The sequence below is a fragment of the Peromyscus leucopus genome, chromosome X, assembly GCF_004664715.2.
Source record: "Peromyscus leucopus breed LL Stock chromosome X, UCI_PerLeu_2.1, whole genome shotgun sequence".
Lineage (NCBI taxonomy): Eukaryota > Metazoa > Chordata > Mammalia > Rodentia > Cricetidae > Peromyscus > Peromyscus leucopus.
Window position 1 is genome coordinate 47,355,294 of NC_051083.1, and position 25,991 is coordinate 47,381,284.

Sequence of the window (25,991 nt, forward strand, 5' to 3'; positions counted from 1 at the left end):
GAAATAATGCTTCTTAAAATCATAGATTATTAATGATTAATCAAGAAACAGAATTTTTTAAAAGTCATGTGTGCCTGCTGCTCTCATTTGCAAGAGGGTTACCAGATACTTTATTACTATAATGTGCAACCATCAACGTTTTTTTTTTAACAAGAGACAGTTTCACAGATAGGTTTCATTTTTCAAAAAAGAGGAAGAAACACCATTCTGTGGCCCTATGCGGCTTTGTCAGTTACCTCCTGCCCATTTCCTGGGACTTCCCACTCCTTCTTTAGCACAAACTAGACTTAAGTGAAACAACTCTTTTTCCATGGTCTCAGCTATACCAAGAAGGGAGCAGCTTAGTGTTTCGGTGGTCTCCTCAGTGAGAGGCTTGAGAACTTTGGGGGAAGAGCCTCAAGTGGCTAGTTCTTCTCTGCTAGATCAGTCATCGTGTCGCGGCAGGATCCAAGGAGCAGACTATTTGGTGAAGGTAAGGAAGGCACTGGGTCCTTTGATTCTCTTATCAATTATTCTCCTTTTTCTTCCTACACATTCTTAGCTTTTTATCATCAGCCTACTCTGGTGCCATCGCAAAGGCTTTCCAGCTTATTAAATTAGAGTGACTAGGAACTTGATCAATTATTCAGTGAGTCTGGACAGTTGTACAATAAAAATTAGGCTAAACACTTCCTTTCCTGACCTTCTTATGCTGTTTTGGAGATTTTGAATATTTCTAAAATAGTGTTTGGATTTATTTTGTCATTGTTGTTCTTATTGTTTGTATTATAGTATTGGCCATTGAACTCTGGGCCTTGCACATGCTAGACAAATACTTTACTATTGAGTTACATTTAAACCTTTATTTTTTGAGAAAGGGGCTCCATTAAAATCTAGCCAGATAGACCAAATAGCGCTTGAACTTTTTAAGCCTCCTGAGTAGTTGGCGTTATAGGTTTCAGGCCAAACTTTAAAATGCTCTCTTTATTTACTTACTTATTTTCTTTGATATAGGGTCTCACTCTGTAGCCCAGACTGACTGTGAACTAGCAGCAATTTACCCCAGCCTCTTGCCCGCTGGGATTTCAGGTGTGACCCACCATACCTGCTGAGGAACAAGATTTTAGTGTACTCATCAGCAATGAAGCTAGAAGCTTTAGTAGGAGCAAAGCAGCAAGAGATTTCATGTGCAAAGTCTGCTAAATGTTAACACGTAACCCAAAGACGTGATTCATGTAGTTAGTTCCTCAAAATAATTCTATGTATGTTTATTTGTTTGTTTGATTGATTGATTTTTGTTTGTTTGTTTGTTTTGGAGGTAGGGTTTCATTATGTAGCCCTAACTGACTGAGAACGAACTCTGTAGACCAGGCTAGTATTGAATTCATGGAAATGTTGGAATTATAGGTATGAGCCACTAGGCATAGGATGATGTGTTCTTTTTCAATATAAAATTTTTGACTGATTTGGTCAAACTCATTTAAAATTTGTTTTAATCAATTAATTTTTAAAAGTTGGAAGCACAAAGACAATTTTATTAGTGTTTAACAGAAAAACTCCAGGGCAGGCAAGCTGTAAATCTCAGCAGCTGTCCAGAGGAGGAAGATGAAGGGGGGGGAGAGAAAACCATGACATTTGATTTATGCATTTTCATAAGCATGTCTAGAGCAGAGGTAGAAAAGGAGAGAAGGAAACTTTATACTTTTCTGAGTAAGCCAGAAGAGCGGGCAGCTTAGACAAACTGCATGCCTGAGGCTCTGTGACTGCTTCCTGTTAGTTTTCGAGATGGCTTCTTCCTTGCTAACGAAGGCTGGACTGTGACTTGTGTACTTCCTGCTTCAGTTTCCAAAGTGCTAGGATTATAGACAAGCACCAATGAATTTGATTCTGATAAAAAAAAATTGTATGTGCGCACATACATGTGTGTCTGCGCGTGCGCGCGTTTTGAGACAAAGTCTATTTATGTAGCCTTGGACGACCTAAAGCAGACTATGTAGCTCAAGATGTCTACAAATTTACGGCAGCCCTGAGCTTCAGCCTCCGCAGTACTGAGATCGCAAGGCCTTCAAATGCTTTATTATATGTTTTGAGTCCTCTTTCACTAGTTGCTACCTTGTTTAGAGCCTGCATTTTAACAAGAAGGCATAACAACGCAAGCAGAGTATGCAGGGACAGCATTGCTCTTGACCTCAGTTGTGGATGACTTCTAGAGAAGGAAAAAGAAATCAGAGTACATTCCCATTGAATTTCAGTCTCGATTCAGTTCAGCAGGGTTGTGACAGTGTTGTTTTGTGTGGCAAAACATACTAAAAATGAATATGGTTTTGTAGTGATATTGCTTTTTAAATTGTTATCTGGATGATTTAAGGGAAGCTTTCTTTTTGGTACTAAAGACGAGGAATGCATTCGTGAGTGGACTTTGTTCTAATCATTTTTAGACCTGAAACATCCTTTCTTTGGTGCACATCTGTCTATACTTAAATACAGACTTGGGTTGATCAGACTGTTCATCCTGACACTCTTAGAGCATTTGTTACATTAGCCTGTCTGACCCAGTTGTTTCTGAGCTTGAGAAGCTTGTTATTGGTATAAACAGTATTTGAAATCTGTCTTAAACAGCCATACCACAATGGGAATTATGTTTTGTTTGGTTTTATGTGATAGGGCCTCATTTAGTATAGACTAGCCTTGAAACCCCTATGTAGTTGAGATTGGTCTTGAACTCCTGATATTTCTGCCTGTACCTTTCAAGTGCTGGCATGAGAGGCAAGCACTACCACGCTCAGATATCTTGTTTTTAAAAAAACAAAAAAAATCTATTGTGATGTGAATGTCTAATAGATTTATAATATTCTCCAGAACTACAAAAACTTCTCAAGCTCAAAAACAATGATTTCTTTCTATTCTTTTGAGATAATACATTGAGCACCCATATCTCCATAAAGTACATCTGTTTGGTGTATTATTTCGCCGTGTTTATTTTCCATCTCTCTCTGTCTCTGTTCCTTTTTCTGACACTTTTTGAGAGTATTTTGTTGGATTCATTAAACATCATAGTCCTAAGTTTTTAGCGTATGCTTCCTAAGAATATGAGCATCCCTTTACATGGTGATAATATATTTATGACACCAAAACTGTTAGACCAAACCAAGGGCAGTGGCTCATGTTTGTAATGCCAGAATGTGGGTGTTAACTACCATCGACCTATGCAGATCTGTCTTCGAGACTTGGGATCTGAGGACCTGAAAGAGTTTTGTGGACTGCATACAGTCTAATACTGCTGATCCAAGGAAGGCTGTTTGAGTTCAGAAAAACATGATCAGATAGACATGTAAATAAACACTAGTAAGCACATACTAGATATTGACAGAACAGCCCTTTCCCAGAACTTTCTCAGGACAGACCAATTTAAACACAATTGCCTGGCACGTACCAAGATCATATCTGGGAAAACACAAAAGCAAGGCAGAAGGCCATATCCAGATTCAGGGCACACTGACCAGATTGGCTTCTGTAGCTATGTTCTGACATCCAACAAGAATGAACATGTCTTATAAATTGAATGTAAATGTTTGTTGCAGGAGGCACGAAATCATGTCCAAGAACAATCCAGGGAACAGAACGCACCTGAGGTTAAAGGCGCTCTGCCTTTTTTCCCGGAGTCTCTCTCATAGTTCCCCAAGGCATCGTTCACCATGGGTCACTCTTTTGACTGTGTTCTGACAGTGGGCAGCTGAGTCAGGACTGCCTACATGAGTTCCAGGATAGCCTGATGTATATAGAGAGTCTCAGGATGATCCAGAGTACAGAATGACATCTAGTATCAAAAAAGAAAAGGAAGGAAACTTGAATTTATAACCTAGAAAAGTTGTTCCTTATTTTGAAAATCTCTTTTACATAAAATGCATTTAAAATATTCTTGAAAAGTGGTCATAAGGTTTGATTTCCAATATATCAGATGGTAAGAAGGAATATAAAGAAACAGAAAAATTATTAAAATATATATTTACTAATACTTCTGCACCAAATTTTACATATTCGGAAATGCAGAATTTTTTTTTTTGGTTTTTCGAACAGGTTTCTTGTGTATTTTGCGCTTTCTGAGCTCATTGTAGCCAGCTGCTCGAACTCACAGAGATCCGCCTGCCTCTGCCTTCCGAGTGCTGGGATTAAAGGCGTGCGCCACCACTGCTGGAAATGCAGTATTTTATAATCAGGTAAAGCCCTTGGATGTAGCTACTACCTTTGAATATAAGAATCCAAGCAGCATGCAAACAGAAATTATTTACTGATTTAGTCAAATTAATATGGAAAAAGAAGAGTTTTTATTTGTTCTTTTAGTTTTGACAGATAATTTCCCCATGTATCCCAGGCTGGCTTTGAACTTGTGGTGGCCCTGCAGCCTCAGCATCTTGAGTGCTGGAAATACAGGCATATACCATTACACCCAGTATGAAACCCTGTCTTAAGAAAATACGTTGCAGAAGAATAGTTAATCACAAATGTTGTTTTGTAGCAGGAATTGAAATATGAATGAGTCAGGGAAATGCAAGTTAAGACTGAATTGAGAATCCATCTAACTCCTGTCAGAAAGGCTTTCATCAAAAAAAAAAAAAAAAAAAAAAAGCCGGGCGGTGGTGGCGCACGCCTTTAATCCCAGCACTTGGGAGGCAGAGGCAGGCAGAGGCAGGGGGATTTCTGTGAGTTCAAGGCCAGCCTGGACTACCAAGTGAGTTCCAGGAAAGGCGCAAAGCTACACAGAGAAACCCTGTCTCGAAAAATCAAAAAAAAAAAAAAGCAAAGCAAATGCTGGTAAGAATGTTGGGAAAGATGAGCCCTTCTGTGCTTCTGGCGGCATGGTAAACCTGTGAATCCACTGTGGAAGCCGGTGTGAAGGTACTTCAAATAACTAAAACTAAAAGTCAAGTGTATTGCCGGGCGGTGGTGGCGCACGCCTTTAATCCCAGCACTCGGAGCAGAGCAGGTGGATCTCTGTGAGTCGAGCCAGCTGGCTACAAGTGAGTTCAGGAAAGGCGCAAAGCTACACAGAGAAACCCTGTCTCGAAAAAAAAAAAAAAAAAAAAAAAAAAAAAAGTCAAGTGTATTGGCTCACACTTGTAATCCAGAACTTGGAAGTCCAAGGCAGGAGGATCATCACAGGTTCAAGACCCTGTCTTAAGCAAAACATCCAATTTACGATAAGTATATGACTCTGCTGGACCACTCCTAGGTGGACACTTGAAGGTCTCTAAGGCACAGTAGCACAGGGATACTTCCATGTTTGTGTTTCTTGCTCTAGTTTCAATAGTGGACAAGTGGAACCAGCTCAGATGTCTGTCCATCAACCAATACTTAGATAAAGAAAATGCAGCATATATACACAATGAAATTTCATCCCACTGTAAAGAAGTATGAAATCATGATGTCTGTAGTAAAATCAGCAGTACTTAAAGTACTTAAGTAAACAATGTAAGCCAGGAAGAAACACCATATTTTCTCTCATATGTCTAGGAGTGTGTGTGTGTGTGTGTGTGTGTGTGTGTGTGTGTGTGTGTGTTGAAATCAAGAAGGACGTCATGATAGGGGAAGAAGAAACCTTAAGAGGGAAGTTTTAGGGGAGAGACAGGGTAATGGGAGAGGAACAGGATCAGCAAAAGGCAGGCAGAGAAGATAGGAGAAGGCAGTAAGGGATGATATTAACAAGAACAAAGTATAATGGCACATATGTACAAAAATGTGATAAGGAAACCCATTACTGTGTGTGCTGACTTTAAAAAAAACTAATAATATGGGGCTGGGGAGATAGTTTAGTAGGTAAAGTGCTTGCTGCACATTTGAATTTGATTTCCAGAATCCACATTAAAAACAAGTGTGGTAATGTGCCTTGTGATCCCAGAGCACAGGAAGCAGAGACCCAGGGCACCAGCCTATCATACTTGGTGAACTCCAGGTCAGTGGGAGCCATTGTCCCACAGAACAAGGTGTTCAGTGCCTGAAGAATGGCATGCAAGTTTCATCTCTGCCTTCCATATGCAGGAACACCTCCACACACGCATTCAACTGCACACACATTAATAATACAACAAGAAATATGGATGAGTCCGATGAACTACTCAGGAGATCATCTAAAATGTATGATTAAGAGGTTCATTCTTTCTAGCTCTAAAGAACCAAGTTTTTATTGTCTTTATTTGTTTTGTTTTTGATAAGCCTACTTATATATCCTTGTTTGGCCGGTACTTGCTATGTAGACTGGCGTAGGCTGGCCTGGAACTTGAAGCACTTCTCCTTGCCTGCTTCTCCAGGGCTAGCATTCTAGATGTGTGCCATTATGTCCAGAAAGAACATATATTTTATTTCACTTAGTTTTTTTTTTGTTTTTGTTTTTAGATTTTGGGACAGGATCTCATGAAATCAGGGTGGCCTCAACTTCACTCTGTGGCTGAGGTTGCTTTTGAACCTCTGATCCTTCGGCCTCAGCTTCTCCAGGGTTGGGATTACAGGTGTGTGCCATCACTCCTGACTGCTAGCCACAATCTTAAGGCAGTTGGCTTCAGTATCAAATGTGAGATAAGGATGAATTGGTTCCTCTACTGGAAAACTTCTAAAAATCAGGAAAGTGTTTGAGGATTTCAGTGGAAATAATCTGAAACATTGTTAGCAAGAGAATAAATTTGTTTAAGCTAATTTAAGACAATTTAGTTAGTTGTGGTATAGGCCAGCAGCTAGAGAACTTGCTTGGCATGCATGAAGTGTGATAGTGCCTGCCTCTTGTGCTAGCATTGGAGAGGTGGGGGAGGGAAGATCAGAAATTGACTCAAGATCTTCTAGGAAACAGCAGCCAACATTTTACTTTCTCCCCCCCCCCACAGATTATACAATACAAAGCTGGGTGGTGGTTCCAGCCCACTGGCTCCATTCGTATTTGGCTACTCCTGGAGGTGTCCTTTGTACCCATGGCAGTCCAACCTCTTCTGGTGTGTTAGTTTGTCCTTACTGAAAGTATTCTGTAAGAGATGAGCTATGTTCTAGCTCACTACCATCCCAATCTCTCTTGTTGCTATTGCCAGTTACTCCTTTGTTACGCACACTGTTTCAGTTATTTATGTTAGTGATTATGGTATTGGTTGGGTTTTATTAACATTCCATGTAACTCTGGTAAATATCTTGTGATAAGGAAGAGATGAACCTCAAATCCTTTTATAATTTAGGAAGAGAGAGTCTTGGAAATGTTAAGTGTTTGAGGTGAGATGTGAAGATTATGGAAGATGGACCAGGGATAACTGTAGAGCCTAAGCTCTCAGGACAGAAGAATAAAATATCCCTAGGATGGTAGTTGGGATAGGTAGAACTGGGATAGTCTCAGAATAGCTAGGGTCTTGGGTCCTGTGGGGAGCAGGCAAAGATGAGATTAAGCAGACAGACTACACATGAGGGTCTGACATATGTAGTTGTTTGGTTGAGGTGTAAACAGTATATTGATAAAATTAAATTATCTCGTGAAAGGTAGTTGTAAAATCAAGACATATATTTCTAGGTTGCAGTATTACGACTAGTTAAGGAAAATATTAATATTGTTAGATTCAAAGGTGGAGGATAAGTTATTTATCAATGAGCATTGGCATACAAAATTTATACTTCATTGCATCATCCTTCTTTTACTTGGCAAGTGCTGCTGTCATTACCTGAAGTCAGGGATGATGCCATTTTCCTGGAGGAACAAAAGTGCTTGGTATCATAATTGTGTGATAGATATTAACTACTTTCAACTATGCAGCAGAAGAATATGTTCTAAACACAAGCTTTGGAGTTCATAAACTTGACCTTCAATCTTGCCTTCAGTAGACAGTAGTTATATGACCTTAGGAAGGGCAGTTTTCTTTTTATACAGTTTTTATTAGTGTATAATATATTAATTATATATAGTAATGAGCTCCATTTTGGCATTGTCATACATGTATATTATATATTTTGATGCTATCCCCCCATAACGTTGATGGATTTCCCTGTCACTCCTGCTGATCCCATCTTTTTCCCCATAAGATATTTTTATATTCACATCTATCACCTTGTCAGCTTTCTCATTTGACAGCTATGATTTAATATTTAATATCTTATATTGTTGAAAGATTAGGAATAATATATAGAAAGCAACCAAAGCAAAGTTGCTATCATGATGTCCTATTCAATTTACTGTATCTGCATTTTTATTTTCCTCTTTGTTTCCTGTTTTTTCCTTTCTATCTTTCTTTCTTTCTTCCTTTCTTTTTTCTTTTTGAGACCAGGTCTCTATATTTTGTCCATGCTGGTCCTGAACTCGTGATCTCCAGCCTCGATCTTCCAATGCATAGGGTTAGGATATGTCCCACCAAGACCATCTGTGTCCACTTTTGGTTTGTTTGTTATTTTGTATTTTTAAGATAGGATATTACTATGAAGCACAAGCTAGCCTGAAACTCATCATAACTTAGCCCAGACTGACCTTGAAGCAACCAGTTCTCCTGCTCCAGGCCTCTAAATGCTGGGACTACAGTCATGAGCTACCACAGCCAGAAAGCTGGTGTATAGGAGGAAACTTGATTGAGGTCAAGGTTAAGCAAGCCACAGCCCAGGACTCTGTTTTTATGAATAAAGTTGAATTGGAACACAGCCATAACAATTTGTTTGCATGTTGTCTGTGCCTGCTTTTCTTCTATGATGGCAGAGTTGCAACAGACTCCGAATGACCTATAATACTTTAAATATTTACTGTCCTTAACAGGCATTTTTAGATGCCCCCTTTGCAAAGTCCTACCCTCTTCAGTTCTTTTTCTTTTTGCTTTGTTTTGCTTTTGTAGTATAGACAGGTTCTCACTACATATGTACCCCTAGATGGCTTAGAATTTGTATGCAAATTTGCTCTTAAACTTGTGATCCTCCTGCCTCTGGTTCCCTAGTGCTGGGATTAGACATGTACTATCATTAGGTCTTCTTGTTGATCCTGTGTTTGTGTTCCTAGGGCATAAGTTAAAAGTATTTCTATATACACAAGTTATAACAAGTTTCATTACACACACACACACACACACACACACACACACACACTGACTAGAAGGAAGAATTTATACTGAATTTCTTCAGAAAACCAAGTAAATGATTGAACAAAGTACTGCACTTTAGCCGGTACTTCTAGTTTTTTAATTTGCACATCAGGTTAATTTTGGTATGCCACTGTCTGGTAATGATTAATGCAGGCTAAATTTGCCAAAACATCTCATCAGCAGATGTCCTTGGATGTCTTTTTTCACATTTAAGCAGTCATAGATTTAAACACACACACACACACACACACACACACACACACACACACACATTCTCTAAGATGAGAAACAAAACTTCAAACAAAAACATAATTCATTAGGTTCAGTGCCTCAAATAAAATTAAGTATGTCTTTGAGATATAGTGATAGTTTTTTAAAGTTTCAAAGCAATAAAAATTAAGAAAAATGCTAGAAAAAAACTGAAACAGTCCCAGGAAGCTCTTCTCTTTCTGTTTTGTGATTTTTAGGATTCTGTGATACATAACACTGTACTCATTCTAGTGGTGCCTTAAACTGTGGTTACAAGATGAAATTATTTCTTTTTTTAAAACAAAGTGTGTGTGTGTGTGTGTGTGTGTGTGTGTGTGTGTGTGTGTGTGTGTGTGTATCATGGCACTTGTGTGGAGCTCAGAAGATAACTTGCCAAAGTTGGTCCTCACCCCCTACCAAGTCAGTCAAACTGAGGTCACCAGGCTTGGCAGCAAATGCCTTTAAACCATCTTACTAGCCTTGACCCTTTTTGGACAGCATCTTGCTATGTAGCACAAGTTGGCCTCGAACTCACAGCTATATTCTCATGTTAGTTTCCAGAGTGCTGGTATTACAGGCGTGGGCCATAAAGTGCTGATCAAATAGATTGTATCTGTTTTTTTTGTTTGTTTGTTTGTTTGTAATTTTTGTGCAGTGTTAGTCTGCACAGCTTCAGGACTATTTCACAAACCTCCGTGACGTGCTTTCTACTGCCCTCTGCTGCCAGTTTTTAGGAAGATCAGATTCCGGGTAAATCCATTAGCCCTCTTCCTAATTTCATGCAATAGTAAAGTTTTAGGGCACTCTAGAGATAATGTAATAATTTACACAGAGACAGCTGAGTGTTTGAAAAGTAAGGAATGTAATTATAAGCTCTGTTTTCTCACTGATCGTGTCTGAGTGCCTGGTAACTTTGGATACATTTGTTCCAAAGCTGTTCAATTTAATACCTGAAACTGAAGAGATCTATTCGGTATTTCTGAAACTCCTGCAGTCTTTACAAAGATAATGTGACAGTGTAACATGGTGAACATTATGGAGTATTATTACAAATACCACAAAGTTTCTCAGGCCCCCGGTGTAAATTCCTACTTCCTATACTTGGAGGCTGATTTCGGTATTAACTTTAAGTAACTTACCTCTCTGTGGGAGTCTATGTCCCTCTTCTCTGTCTCTGTCATTTCAGACATGGTCTCTCAATGTAGCCCTGGCTGGCCTGGATCATGGCATATAGACCAAGCTGGCCTGCTCCTGTCTTTGTCTCTCAAGTGATAGGTTTACAAATATATTTCATCACACTAGGCATTCTGGGTGCACAGATATTTGTAGTCAGTTGTCCCATCTCTTGTAGGCTCAAGAAGAACTAAGCCCCCACCCCCACCCCATTTCAGACAGTGCTAGTGCCATATCTCGATATATCCAGACTCTGAGGTGTTATTTCTATTTTGAAGGCTGGTTTTTTACTACGTAACCCAAGCAGGTCTCAAACTCACAGTGCTCTTGCCTAATCCCCTAGGTTAACCGTAGTCTGCTAGGGTTAAAGGACTGAGCTACCAGACCTGGCTTCAGCGTTATTTGGGGTTTATCTCTCCATTTGCGCATCTGAGAGGTTTTATTGTTGTTTGTTGTTTGTTGTTTTTGAGGTAGTGTCATATAGTCCAGGCTGGCTTCATACTTGCTATGTAGCCAAAGTTGGCCTTGAATTCTTTTTTTTTTTTTTAATTAATTTTAATTCTCTGTATAGACTGTCAAAAATTGCCAATGCCGACTATATTGCAAGTCGTCACGGCGGGGCATTGGGAAAAGTTTTCAATTAGCAATAATCACGCCTCGGATAAACCTCATTGGCTATGATATTGCCACTGCGCAAAGCTGGCCTTGAGTTCTTGAGCCACCCACCTTTACCTTGTAGGTGCTAGGCGTCTAGGAGTGCTCCACCATGCTTGCTTCTGGGGCACTCATAGGCATTCCCTGTCTCACCCAGCTGCAGTCCCACTCTTAGCGCCGCGTCAGGTGGGGAATGAATCCAGCACTGTCCTAGCTTGGAGCCTTAATTATAGCCTCTCATCTCACTGAGACTCACCTTGTTCTTTAGCGTTAGAATTCACCAAACTCTGAATAGTTTTCCTGGTATGTCGGGCTGGGAAACTTTGATCTTAAATGTTTGAGAGCAGAAGTGTTTTGGTAAAGATTTTGAAATATTTGCGTATACATAACGATATATTTTAGGAAAAGGAGCCAACTGGGAATACAAAATTCATGTCTCATATATACCTTTGTATATACATACTGACACTGAAGACAACCTTATACGATATTTTTAGTGCACTTGAACTTAGACTATCACATGAGATGAAGAGTGGAATTGTCCATTTATGGTGTCATGTTGGAGTTCAAAAACATTGGAGCATTTCAGATTTAGGATTTTTTTGATTAGACGTGCTTCATGTTTTTTGAGGTTAAATGGAATACATTCAGCCTTGTCTGTCTCAATGGATTTCACTGACTTTATTACCCACTCTTCTCTCCTAGGATTCACTCCCTTTGGTCAGGGGTAAATCTATCCTTAGATACTAGGATGAATTTTCTGCTTCAGCAATTTACTAATTTGCACTTGGCTTCATATACAAGAATGACATTTTTTTAAAGCCCATAACACACGCTGGTTTTACATTTCATGATTTTCCTTGGCTTCCCATGCTCAGCTAGACTGGTGGTGACCTTATTTACCATAATTAAGACTCCAACAAACCTCTTCACAAATAACACAATTCTAGACCTTCCTCTACTATTGTGAAGGAGTGGAGATTATCAGTAGTTTTCATAAATATCCCCACACCTTGAGAGAATCCTCTGTCAGATCCGATCGATGAATATGAAGAGTAGGATGTTAAACGATGGGAGATTTGGCATCTGTCTGAATGCAAACAGGGATAAGAAAGGTGCGCTCTTCAAGGAAAGCTCTTAAGGTTTGGTTACTCTGGAATATAGTACACCACACTTGAGAGAGACAAGAGAGACTTAGTCACATGTGTTGACATTCGCTCCTGTCTACAGCACCTTCAACCTGCCCGCTGTATTTCTAAGTCAGCCCTGTGCTTCTGAGCCCAGTAAAGTTCGCTTTTCACAGCCTCTTTTCACCACCACAGTCCAGCTGGACAGGAAGTGCCACCTTCTTTTTTTCTTCTTCTTCTTAGTTACTCTAAAATATTTTTCTGTAGTTTTTAAATCATTTTTTCTTTTGTGGAACTTGGATTAAATCTAGAACTTGGCAATGGCCAGGCAAATAAGTACTATGGCACTGAGTTAGTCCCTTAGTCCTACTTTTAAAAAAATGATTTATTTTTTTATTTTTTATGGGTATGTGTGAATGCCTACATCCATGCATATGTAACACACATGTGCCTGGTGCCTGAGGGGGCCAGAAGAGGGTGTTGGATGTTCTGGTTAGCATACAAATACATGGATGTCATTAGGACACATACATGCAAAAGAATTTTCTGTTTTGATTCACTGACATCTCTCTCCCCCTCCGCTTCTTGGTCGCCCCGTTCTCTCCCAAACAGGCCACCCTTCTCCTTCACGACACGTGTAATCCATCACCTTCTCTTGCTCCCCCTTCTCGCTTTAGTCATATTTTTCACCTTTTTATGTTCATGCTGTGTGCAGGCAGGAGCATGCGCACGCGTGTGTGTGTGTGTGTGTGTGTGTGTGTGTGTGTGTGTGTGTAATTTAAATCTAGATTCTGTATAAAAAATGACGTCTTTCTGAGTCTGTTTCACTTAGTATAATGATCTTCAGTTCCACTCATTTCTTGTGAGTATCATAATTTCATTCTTTATAACTGAGTAAAATTCTGTTGTACACACACACACACACACACACACACACACATTTTCTTGATCCATTTATCGTTAATGGATATTCAGGTATCTGAGTGTGTATCTTGACTATTGTGAACAGTACAGTATAAATATGGATTTGCAAATGTCTCTGGTATGTTGACATAGGGTTCCTCAGGTGTCTATCTAGGAAGAGTGGTATAGTTGAGTCATATGGTAATTTCATTTTTAGTTTTTGCTTAGGAACCTCTGTATTGAGTGGCTGTACCAGTTCAGATTCTGCATTAATGGCTTTTATTGTTGCTGTGCCAAAATGTCCTGACAAAAGCAACTTAAGGGAGAATGGGTGTATTTCGGCTCACAGTTCCATGAGTGCATGTGCATAGTGCATCAGGGTGATAGTGCATCAGGGTGGGGAAGTCATGGCAGCAGCAGGAGGAGAGAAGCAGCAGGCAGCTGCTCTCATTTGGCCTGCAGTCAGGATACAGAGAATAGTAGATTTTTAGTGCCCAGCTTGCTCTCCTTTTGAATTTACTCCGAGATCCTAGCCCATGGAACGATAACACCCACAGTTAAAATGTGTCTTCCTATCTCAGTTAACCTAATCTAACCACAGGCACTTTCAAAAGCTAACCTAATTCAGACAAACAAGCATGCTCAGTAGTTTGTCTTCTAAGTAATTCAAGATCCTGGCCAATTGACAATCAATATTAACCTTCACAGACACACATCAGTGGTATCTAAGGCTTCCTCTTTCTCCAAATCCTTGGGAGTGCTTGTTGTTTGTTATCTTGATGATAGCCATTCTGGCTAGAGTGTCACGGAATCTCAAAGCAGTTTAATTTGCATCTCCCTGATGTCTAAAGGTAAAGGTATTGTCCTTCTTTGGATAACTGTCTGTTCCTTTCACTTGCACATTTATTGATTCGATTATTTGCTGTTTTTATATTTGCTTTCTTTTGAACTTGTTAGGTCTATTGAATAGCAATTGAATGGCAATAATTGGGGAGATAGAAAAAACCCTCAACACATCCATATGCCTATTCTGCTATTTTTTGGGGGAATCTTCGTCCCCTTCTTGAAAATTTGGGCTCATAGTTTCCTAATATGTATGAAATACACTTTGTCAGTCAAGGTTCTTTTAATCACTTAACAGTGTTGCAGATGGTGGAGGCTAACGATGTTTCAAAGGGGCCAGATTAAGATCTTTATCCTTTGTTTTCAGGTCTTTCTCCCATCAAAGAAAGAATTCTGAGACAGGACAAAATAAGGAATTGAAAACTCATAAACTTACGGGGTGAGTGCAGGCTTCTCAAGCTGGAAGAATCACTGCAATTTTTATTTACTTATTTTTATTTTGGAGTCATGATATCAAAAACATGTCATGTCCTTCTACATGACAACTTGGGTTACAGATGTGCACTACCATGCTTGAATTTTATTCTACTTTTTGTTTGCTTGTTTGTTTTGAGACAGGCTCTGGCTGTCAACTTTTATTTTTATTTTTACTTTATACTCTCCCAATGGTCTACAGGACAGTCACTGCCAAGATTTTCTAAAGTTCATATAGAAATTCAAAAGTCATCAATGAGCTTTTGCCCTGACTCACAATATTCTGAAAATATATGCAGAATGGCATGTTACAGCCTGAGGGGTTAGGATGGGGAACTAGCTTCATCACTGTTAGGGCCATTATGGTCATCTTCGTTGTTTGGCTAATTATCCTTTCATGTATTTACATTTTTTTCTTTTCATCTAGATACTAGTTTTATTGAACTGTACTTGGAAAGTATTTTTTAAGGTAAGCATCACATTTTCTTTTTTATCCTTTTAATTATCCTAAGAATACATGCATTATTACTCACAGATTGGTTGAAAACTTAGCTTTGTATTTTCATGTTGCATAACTTTGCCTACAGAATAATGAACATTTAAACAATTGATGAATTTGATGAATATACTCTGGAAATAATTCTGAAAATATAGATATTTATAACATTATCTTTGTACATTTTTTATTTATTCTTTTCTTATATATTACACCTGACCACAATTTCCCTAAAAAATACATTTTTTTTAATTGCAAAGCGGCATGAATGTAAAGCAGGGACTGAATCTGAAAAGCATAATGTTTTGTACTTTTTTAAATGGTCCTTCTTTTTGACTTTTCATTTTCAGTGTCAAATTGACAGGTCTGCTTTAGTAGCCCAGCCCTTGGGATCAAAGACAACCAGTTCTTCTCACTGTTGCCTGTTGCTCAAATTCCAGGAATGCCAGTGAGGTCCTTTTTTTAGAAAATGCAGCTGCTGGTTTCTGGCTTGTTCTATCTACCCCAGACTTCAATGACAACTGCTAAGGATGTGGAGGGGGGAGAGAGGGGGAGGGGAAGGCATACTGTCAGGAAAGAATTTTAATAACTAGGGTAGAGGTAAACTTGTCAGTTGAGTGTAGACATTTCTAGGATATATTCTGCAAAGTGAGAGGGATAAAAAGAAAAAACCAACATGGCTTTAAAAGATGGGGAAACTTTGTTCTTCCATAATGTATCAATTATGAATTCATTTCAGAATTCTTGTCAATTGTCTCATCAACTTACCAAATATTTTTAGAATCCCTCCTATATTCCAATTGCTATCTAATCCCCCAGAACAAAATGTTATAAAGTGAGCGACATTACAGTTCTTGTTTCAGTAGAATTTTCCACGTATTTCTTCAATCTTTTTCTCATAACACACTCGCCATGTGACTCTCCAGATGGCAGTTTCTCCACTTCCTTTTCTGGGCACAACACCCACGGCCTTGGCAATCAGATTCAGGGCTATTGTACAGGCCTGTTTCTTCTTAGCCTTTTCTTATGCAGTGACTAGTCCACAGTGTCTTCTTATAGGTTTATGTTGGAAGCCCCAACTCCTCCATACCCTTTACCGTTGAGCTGAAATGCCACATGCCGTAAGCCTCATCCTGAGTCCTCCCTTTGCCCTGGACTATGTTAGAGTCCTTTTCTTTATGCTACCTTTGTACCTACCACTGCTATAATCTCCAGTAATATAATATTGGGGCTATTTGTATCCAGTTATTTTCTTCCATAAGAGAAGGAAGGGTTATAGCTTTTCAAAAATGAATCTCCAGCATATATCATAGGCCTGGTATATATCAGGTACACAGTTAGTGATGGCCTGGTCAGTGAATGAATGAATGAAGTCATCATCCTTCATTTTTGGTATGTCAACCGCCAATTAAAATTTTCCAGTCTTCTTGTCTCCCACTGTTTCTCATGAATTCTCTTTCCAGAATGTTGTCAGAAGGTTATCTTAGTGGACTTGCCTACTGGAATGACATCCATTGGAACTGTGCATCTTGTAATGAACCGGTGGCTGGGGAACAGGGAGAGGAGACAAGTTCTGTTGCTGCTCTTTCATATTCCTCTGTGGATGAAACACAAGTCCAAAGTCTGTATGTGAGCTGCAAATCCTCTGGCAAGTTCATTTCATCAGTGCATGCGAGAGGGAGTCACCACAACAGAAGCCAGAGAAGAACAGTGCTGCAGGCAAACCCCAACCCTGTGTTTGAAAGTCCAACCTTGGCCACAGTTGACATTTGCAGAGATGTGATCAGGGAGACCTATTTGGTTCCATCTTCTTGCAAAAGTATTTGCAAAAATTACAATGACCTACATATTGCAGGGGGACAGGTGATGGCCATTAACTCAGTAATGGCAGATTTTCCCTCAGAGAGCAGCTTTCAAGATGGTCCTTTGCTGAGGTCATCTGAGATTTCTTTGTCCATGGAGGACTCCATTTCCACTCAACCCACTGAATTTCCCTTCAAACCTATCCAGAGGTGCTCATCCTACTGGAGAATAACCAGCATCAAAGAGAAAAGCAGCCTGCAAATGCAGAAGCCTATTTCCAATGCAGTGCTCAATGAGTACCTGGAGCAGAAAGTCGTGGAGTTATATAAGCAATACATTATGGACACTGTGTTTCATGACAGTTCTCCTACCCAGATTCTGGCATCAGAACTCATCATGACAAATGTGGACCAAATTAGTCTTCAAGTATCTAGAGAGAAGAATCTGGACACCTCAAAAGTCAAGGACATAGTTATTAGCCACCTATTGCAGTTGGTATCCTCTGAGATCAGCACCCCTAGTCTCCATATTTCTCAGTATAGTAATATAACTCCATAGAGAAGATTCCTGTCAATTCCTCTCATTCCCATCAATCCCAAAGTAATACTGTATTCATTTATTCAGAGAATGTGATGGAGGGAATTGTGGAGGGGAATTAAAGACTAGTAAAGGGAAGTTTGGAAATCACATAATACTATACATACTGAAGGAATGCAGGAAGAGGAACCATGAGGAATGGTTTCAAGGGCAGGCTTATACAGAAACAGAGCAAACATAAAAATGATTACAGAGGAAGGAAGGTATTACAATTCAGTTATAGGAGTGCTGAATCGGGAACAAAAGGAAATAGTATGGCCAAACTAAAAAGCTAACAGGTTTCAGGATTGGGAATTAAACATGTATTTCATATTCATGTAAATTCCTCTAGGTTGTTTCTTCTAGAAAGAAATGGACTACAAGAAGTTTGTTAAATTTGGGTGGACTGACGTTTTTTTCCAAGTATAAGCTTGTATCTTTTTTCTCTATTCTGTATCAGTAGGTCATTTAGGTATATTCTTCATAAATATTAAAGGTATACCAAACAAATTGCAATTGTTTTAAATTTTTTTTGCAACAAGGTTCAATGTAGTTCAGATTGGCTTTGCAATCATTATATAGCCAATGATCTTGAATTCCTTATCTTCTTGCTTCTATCTCACAAGTAAAAACCCAAATGCTTAAATAAAAAATATTCTAGAGCATGAGAAACATAGATGAAATTCAAAATAGAAATTCAGTGTATATAAATAAGTTTAGGCATGCACCATCACATCTGGATGTAGTTTTATTTTTGACAATGACTTAAACCCCTTACTTCTATTTAGTGATACAGATAGCATTTTTTTTTCAGCAGAAAACCTCCCACTGTGAACATTAAAATGTTTTGTTTTATTTTGCTGAATATAATTTTCATGGTGCTGTAATGTTCAAAAGTAATTGTGAATATTTCCCTCCCCCATTTTCCCTTTTCATATGTTCTTGTGATCTGGAGCCAGCAAAAGCTCTTCTTATGCTCCATACAAGACCTAGGGTTCCATAATACCAAGTTCTGTATATTTGTTTATTAAAACAGTAGCTTCATGTATGCATTACTCACTTAATCTTTTATCTAGTTCAGGAGTTGGAAAACTATGATCCATTGGCCAAACCAAACCTTATGATAGTTTTGAACTCTTGTGAGCTAGCATGGGCTTTCTTTTTCTTTTCTTTCTTTTTTCTTTTCTTCCACTTCTCCTCCTCCCCCTCCTTCTCCTCCTCCTCCTTTTTTATTTTGAGGCAAGGTCCTTCTAATATGTAGCTCTGACTATCCTGGAACTCACTATGTAGATCAGGCTGAACTCTAATTTACAGAGATCTGTCTGCCTGTGCCTCCCACATGTTAGGATTAAGGGCATAGGCCACCACACCACATCCAGCAGATTTTTATTATTTTTAATTTTTAATATAGTTTAAGAAACCCAAATGCTTAAATAAAAATATTCTAGAGCATGAGAAACTTAGATAAAATTCAAACTAGAAATTCAATGTATATGAACTAAATTTGATTTATTCATTTATTTTGGAAGTGCTGGGGATGGGATTCAAGGCCTTACTCATGACAGGCAAGTGCACTAACACTGATATACATCCTGAACTGCCTACTAGATTTTATTTATTTATTTATTTATTTATTTATTTATGGATTTTATTTATTTACTTACTTACTTTATATAGTCTGAGGCTCCTTTCACACAAGAATGGCCGAGTTGAAAGAACATGGCAGGGACATAGCCATACTCTTATGACTATCTGGCTCTTTACACAGACATTTGCCTACCCTGTTCAACAACAGTGCTTTGCCCATTCTTGATTTAGGTTTGCAGGGAGGCATCTCTCAAAGGATGTTAAGGAGCAAGCTTATGGAGAATAGGTCTCAGGAAGAACTTCTGTGAGGAAACGAGGGAAACAAATGCAGAGGTTGCCAGAAGGAGTTAGGGTGAATCTTTAAAACAGTTTCAAACTGAAACAAAAGAGCTGACTTTTGTACTCAAGCATCTAGCAGCAAGGTGGTTCAGTGAGGGCAACTTTCAGACCAGAAGTCTATAGTCAGTCTTCATCATCCAAACTCCAGGCAGCTATGGTGGTAGCCTCTGAAGTGGGAATTTCACATTCAAAAGGAAGAGTTTGGGTTAAACAATCTTTTAGGATTTTCCATATTTGTATATGCAGAATGAAAGAATATATTTTTCATAGCATATACTATTAAGCAAGGAAACCTGATTTTAAAGCAATTATTTCGAAATTTTATTCACTAGTATCAATATATCACCAAAATTATAATTAATATTAATAATAACTAATTAATCATCATCATAATTAATCATAATTAATATTATGCCTTAACTGCCTACTCTGTATCTAGAGCATGTTAAGCATTTTCATGAATGATGTATTTCTCATAATAATCAAAGGGCAGAGAGATTTATCTCCTTAAAGATAAGCCAGCTAGGCTAAAGGTATTTACATATTTTGCCCCAAACCACATGGTAGATGGTAGAACTTAATTTGAATTCAGTTCCATTCAGTTTGAAAGTTCTGTGGGTTTTTATTTTGCTGTTGCTGTTTTTGTTATGGAACCCAAGAAATCTCGAAGTCATGTTGCTAATATATCAGTCATCCCAGAGCTCAGATTACAGGACAGATACACACTACTATGCCTAGCTAGAAGTCCTGTTTTTTTTTTTTTTTTTTTTGTTTTTTTTTTTTAACAACTACCATATGCTTTCTCCTGTTTTTATTTTTGGCTCTTGTTCCTGGGTGTGAAACCCAGGCAGGGCCTCATACAAACTAGAGAAGCACTCTACCAGAGTTCTCCTCTCTATCCACTTTATGGTTTTCACTTTGAGAAAGAGTCTGACAAGTTGCCCAGGCTCTGTTTCAAGTCACTCTGTAGTCAAGTTAGGCCTTTCACACAAGACAATCCTGCCTCACATCCAGGTAGCTAGGATTACAGCCTACAACACAAGCCTTGGCTCCTCTCTTACGCACATCTCTTTCAAGTTTTCTACTTCCAGAGGAGCCAACTAATTAATCTGATAATAATTATGTTCATTCATTTCCTTATATGTTTATTTTATATCTTCTCCCCAGAACGTAAGTTTGAGTCTATTCATGTTACCCTACATCCCAAACCCTGCTTGGACATAGCATGTGAGTAATATTTGAGAAATGGGTGGCTGTGTTTGGATAATGTTGGATACTGCATCTGCTGATCAAAGTCACAGACAACCAATATGAAAATTAGATAATTGTGGCAAGAAAGAACAATATTGAAGTTTCCTCCCCATGAAGTAAACTAATTGAATAAATGGGCTTATCAGCAGGCAAATGCTACATGGAAACAATGTGTAATAAAACATCACCATGGCTAATTTCTTTTGCTTATTGAGAAATAATGCTAGAAAACCAACTGGTTTGTTGTTTTTCACTGAGAATCCATTTGATGCTATATTTTGGTGTCTGTATTTTTCCCAGGTTGGCAGGTCTTTACCTTATTTTGCAGAATAAAGTTAACCAATTCCTTTGAAACAGAGAAGCAAGGGTCAAGGTGTAGGGGTGAACAGTTCAGCTTGAGTTACAGGACAAGTTACAAAATGTTTTTCTGCTCTCTGCACATCCCAATCAGAAGAATGGTTTACTTTATTGAACTTTCGCTTTATTTTGTTTGCATTATGTTTTTAAAGTCAAACTTTTAATTAGTTTATTTCCTTTAAAGTTTTTATTATTTTTTAATCATTCCATACATATTTTCAATGTATTGTGATCATAGTCACCTCTGTTTCCCTCTCTCAACCCTTCCTACTCTTGCTGACCCACTTTTCCCCAACTGACCTCCTTTATACTTCCATATCTACCTATCTATCTATCTATCTATCTATCTATCTATCTATCTATCTATCTATCTATACCTTTTTTGTGTGTAGGTTTTATGCATATAGCAACAGCTTCAATATATTTATTATTGCAATAGAAATGTTTTTCTGTAAGCAGGTCTCAATATGTTGCCATTGCTGGGCTCAAACTCTATGTACTCAGGTCTCAGACTTGTAATCTAGAAGCAGCAGATACTTAAAGGGCTTACACACAGGACAATAAATCTTTTGTCTTTTGGCAGTGACTTTGGATAACTAATCATGTGACAAAGTCTCGATGAGTGCCACAAAGATTTCCATTGTAGTTATGTAAGCTATCGGAGAAATGAAAACAACAGTTCATACTGAGAAAGTCAGCTCTTCAGAGGAAAGAAAGAAGCTAAAAAAGAGGGAGCAAAACAAGGGCAGGTATTACTAATTACACCTAAGTATGTGGTGAGGTGGAAGTTGTAGAAATTACAGTTCTGCTTTCTTGTCCTGTCCAAGGAAGAAATAACTGACAGAAATCTTTAACTTCTGAACCAATGGCATTAATTGACTAGGACCAACGAGAAGATAGAGTTAGCTCTAGTCTAATGATGATAGCTAAGGAGAAGAAGCAATGGAAAGAGACAATTTCTTCACTTTCACTCTACAGTCCTCTTTCATCTCTTTCTCTTCCTTCATACAGGCCCCCTTTGCCTTTTCAGTTCATTCTGCGTCACTTTCCTGTTCTTTCCTTACCTTCTCCATTCTACCAACATAACCTTCCCTTCCCTCATCTCTCTTTTTCCTTTTATTTCCTCTCTCTCCTTTTTTGGAGTGCATGAGTTTATTGCCATTAACATATTCCACAGAAAAGGAAATCCACAAATGAGTCAACAATGCATGACTGAACTCTAATAAGACTGTCGCTTTATTAGCATGTAGGTGCAAGAACCTCAAATAAGGTTCAGCAGCAGAACATGCCAGATGCAGCCCACAGCACATTGGCACAGCCCAAGTGACATCAGGAGGAGTAGCTCATCCTGAAGAGCAGCTTTAGGAAGCTGCACAGGTACAACAGCTACAGTATTGCAGGAGCAGTCCGGGTCCACAGATAACCCGGGGGAAGCTGGAGTTCTGAAGAAATGAGTGAAGGATGCTGGAAGGTCCCCCTCCACCCACGCCCAGTATTGATTTGGTAACATGTTAAATTCTAAAATTTCAAAAATCACATCTCAATTGTATTTGATAAAATGCAAGTGACTAAGAAATAAACTCATACGTATCACGTGAGAGGAATTCAAATGTTAGGTCCTGGGATGTAGCTCAGTGGCAGTGTGAGAGTGCGTGAGGCTCTGGATTGTTTCCCCAGCACCACAGTGGGGGAAGGCACAAGTCGTGAAGATATCTCCTGTTGTCAACCCCATTCTTCACACCCAGTTTCCCTTGTTGAAAAGCTCATAATGCTTTATACATAAATAAATGAAATTTTTTTGGATGCACGACTTTCCCTAAGGAGTCACGAGGAAAAATTCATTCACCCAAGATGGGAAAGGCACTGATAGTGCCTTTCAAAGAAAGAATTCTATTGAAGTTCATCCCTATGAACCAGTGGGCTTACTGGGAATACTTACAGGAGCATAGGCAACTCAAAGGAAATTACAGCATCAGAAATCCACCCCTGAAAGTCTGACTCATCCACAGCTGAAGCACTGAAGAGTCCTGTGCCAGTCAATTGTTTGCCTCTTATGTAATCCTGGGCTTTGGAAGGATCTCAGAAGAATCTCTTGAAGCCCCCCCCCCCAAAGAGGGAATTTTAATAAGCCCCACCTCATGAGCATCTTTTGAGGCTGATTACAGGACACGTTTTGTAAATGACTGCTAGAGATTAGTCTGTCTCCTCAGATCCTAGGCATTATTTATGGACCACACTGATTTCACTACTGACAGTCCCCAGACCAGGTCCTGAACTTCCCAAGATTTTTTTTACAATTTCCTTTATTTCTTTTTTTAATAGATAAATCATGTTTACCAGATGGAATATTATATAACAGCCAAAAACATATAAACTACTGCCATGCAGAATGATATGGATTTTTTTCTTGCCAATATGTTTTTGAATGAAAGCCAAACAAAAAATATACACTGTATAATTCATTTGTAAGAAAATTTAAAGCCAGAAAAAAATCTAAAAAATTAAATGCCAAAATAATGATTATTTGAGGGGAAAATGAGAGACATAGTTTGGAGCCAGACAAGGAAGAGATCGATGATTGTAAGGTTCGTAGATGGCAGGGATCTTTTTGTTTTATAGCTGTATTCTCACGTCCTTGGAGCCCATGAAGTAATCCTGTCATCTAGTGTGTGCTTACTTGGGTCAGTTACTGTTGGGCCAGTTACTGCCATTTATGTCACGTACCATGAAACGATTAAAAGTTTTGTCCCCAGCACTCGGGAGGCAGAGCCAGGCGGATCTCTGTGAGTTCGAGGACAACCTGGGCTACCAAGTAAACTCCAGGAAAGGCACAAAGCTACACAGAGAAACCCTGTCTCGAAAAAAAAAAAAAAAGTTTTGTCTTTCCCAGTAATGGGTATTGAGGATCGAACCCACTTCTCCACCATGCTACAACCCAGCCCTCTTTTAACATTTATTTGGAGACCAGCTCTCACTACCTTGCCCAAGCTGGAACTGAACATGTGTTCTTGCCTCAGTCTCTTTCTTGAGTATCTGAGATTGCAGACCAGGCCTGGCTTCAGTGTTCTTAAATGCAGACTTTCAAAAGGAGGTCTGTTGTGATGTTGTGTAATGAGCGAGTGGATCAGGACCAGCACAAGGAGAGCAAAGAGAGCAGGAAAAATACACCTTGCAGACCGGTGAAGAGAGGACTCCTGTACTCCTAACTGGGAAGGCTGAAGTGCATGGAGAATGGCAATGGCCACCTTGGTTAGCTGAGGTGAACTGAATACAGCTGTGATCATTCAGAGATTGATGTTGGATAAGGGATTCAAGCTATTCAAGTTCAGTATCTTGATTGATGGTCAAATTGGAACTTGAGGCGTTTCATAGGCATAAGTTCTCTAATCAAACACCTGTTCATTTTTTTCTCTACTACACAAGGTGTTTGAAATATTCAAACTGATGATAACTTAGGTATTTGAACTATTGAAAAGAACCAATTACGAGGCCAGTGAGATGGTTCTTTGGGTAAAAAGCACTTGCCATGCAGGTCTCAAGGGCCAGAACACAAGATTGAAATGGATTATTGTGGCCCACTTCTAGGATCCCAGCACTCTATTGTACAATGGGAGGCAGAGAGAGGAGTACCCCCACCCAGAAGCTGACAGTCCAGCTATCCTGAACTACTCAGCACAGCAGAAACAAAAGAAATCTGCCTCAGAAATGTGGACCATCTCCTGAAAGTTGTCGTCTATCCTTCAAGCACATGCCAGGGCACAAGCATCTCCACACACATACACATCACACACACATAAAAAATTAGAAAAGAATCAGTTACCTTAAATTTGGTATTGGAGCTCAAATAATTTAATAAAAATTAATTATGGCAGCACTTAGTCTCTGTGTGTTTAAGAAAAATGACTTTCACAGTTTCATTCACTAGAGATATAATTAAATCCAGGTAAGGTTTTACTATACACTCAAAACCTTTCCAACTTTGAAGACTACATAAGAAGATGTAAGTATATTTAATAAATGTACAAAAGGTTCAAGTATTCTGGTATATAAAAATGTTCATTGAGACAATAAGAAATCATTATTTATTAATCAAATTAGGCAATAAATAATTCAATCTTAGTCAAAATTCCTTTCTTGGGGAATGAATAAATATTAGAAAGGGATCCTAATTGTGGATAGAAATTTCATTAGTAGAAAATATTTAGGAAATTAAACATTCTAAGGGAGTAATTATAAGTATATATGTAACAGATACTTTAAAATATACACTTATATACATTGTTTATTTGTAAATATGTAGATATTCTTAAAGTACTTTCATACAGTTCACTATTGATGTAGTTACTATTAATATGGTGTATTATTAATATGATATGTATATATAATATCTTTAGTTGACCTGCTATAACCGTATGTGTAGTGTTTGAGATGAGGAAGTAGGGCTGTTATAGCAAGAATAAAAAGATTAAAAACAGACAAAGATGGCGGGCAAAAAGACTGGGTTCATGCCACCAAGCTTGACAAACTGAGTTCAATCCCCCCAGGGCTTATGAGGTGGAAGGAGAAAACTGACTACCATAGTTGTCCTCGGATCTCCACACACATGTACATATGAACTCGTGTAGCAAACACACACACACACACACACACACACACACACACACACACACACACACACCAATAAACAAACAAACAAATAAATAATTTTGAGACAAATTGCCAAAGATAAAAAAGAAATCCAGACTGACCTCAAACTTATGATCCTCCTGCCTCAGTCTCCTCAGAACGGGGACTGTAGGTGTATGTCACCAGCTTCAGCTGTTTTGTTTTGAAATAAGGTCTTACATTGCCCAGGTTATCGTCATCTTCCTGTCTCTACCTCCCAAGGGCCAGGATTATACACTACCACACCTGGTTCTTATAACAATGTTGAAATTAAAAGTGCATTATTGTTGATTACAATCATGTTTATATATGGTAGATCACTAAAGCTTATTCCATCTAAATGTCTCAGGGTTTCTATTGCTGTGAAGAGAACTATGACCATGGCAACTCTTAGAAGGAAAACATTTAATTAAGGGAGCTCACTAACAGTTTCAG

General features: G+C 38.7%; 1 protein-coding gene and 1 non-coding gene across 2 annotated transcripts; one reads left to right on the forward strand and one right to left on the reverse strand.

The window, feature by feature from the left end:
* The first annotated feature begins 211 nt into the window (after positions 1–211).
* On the forward strand, positions 212–17,867 carry Tasl (TLR adaptor interacting with endolysosomal SLC15A4). Its single transcript, XM_028857914.2, has 4 exons — positions 212–472; positions 14,376–14,447; positions 14,910–14,951; positions 16,442–17,867. Exon 4 carries the CDS (start codon positions 16,443–16,445, stop codon positions 17,337–17,339), a length of 897 nt encoding a protein of 298 aa, XP_028713747.1. The 5' UTR covers positions 212–472; positions 14,376–14,447; positions 14,910–14,951; position 16,442; the 3' UTR covers positions 17,340–17,867.
* LOC114683599 lies at positions 11,042–11,182 on the reverse strand. The gene has a single exon (XR_003733176.1). It is a non-coding gene; the product is annotated as a U4 spliceosomal RNA (small nuclear RNA).
* Positions 17,868–25,991: the final 8,124 nt, after the last annotated feature.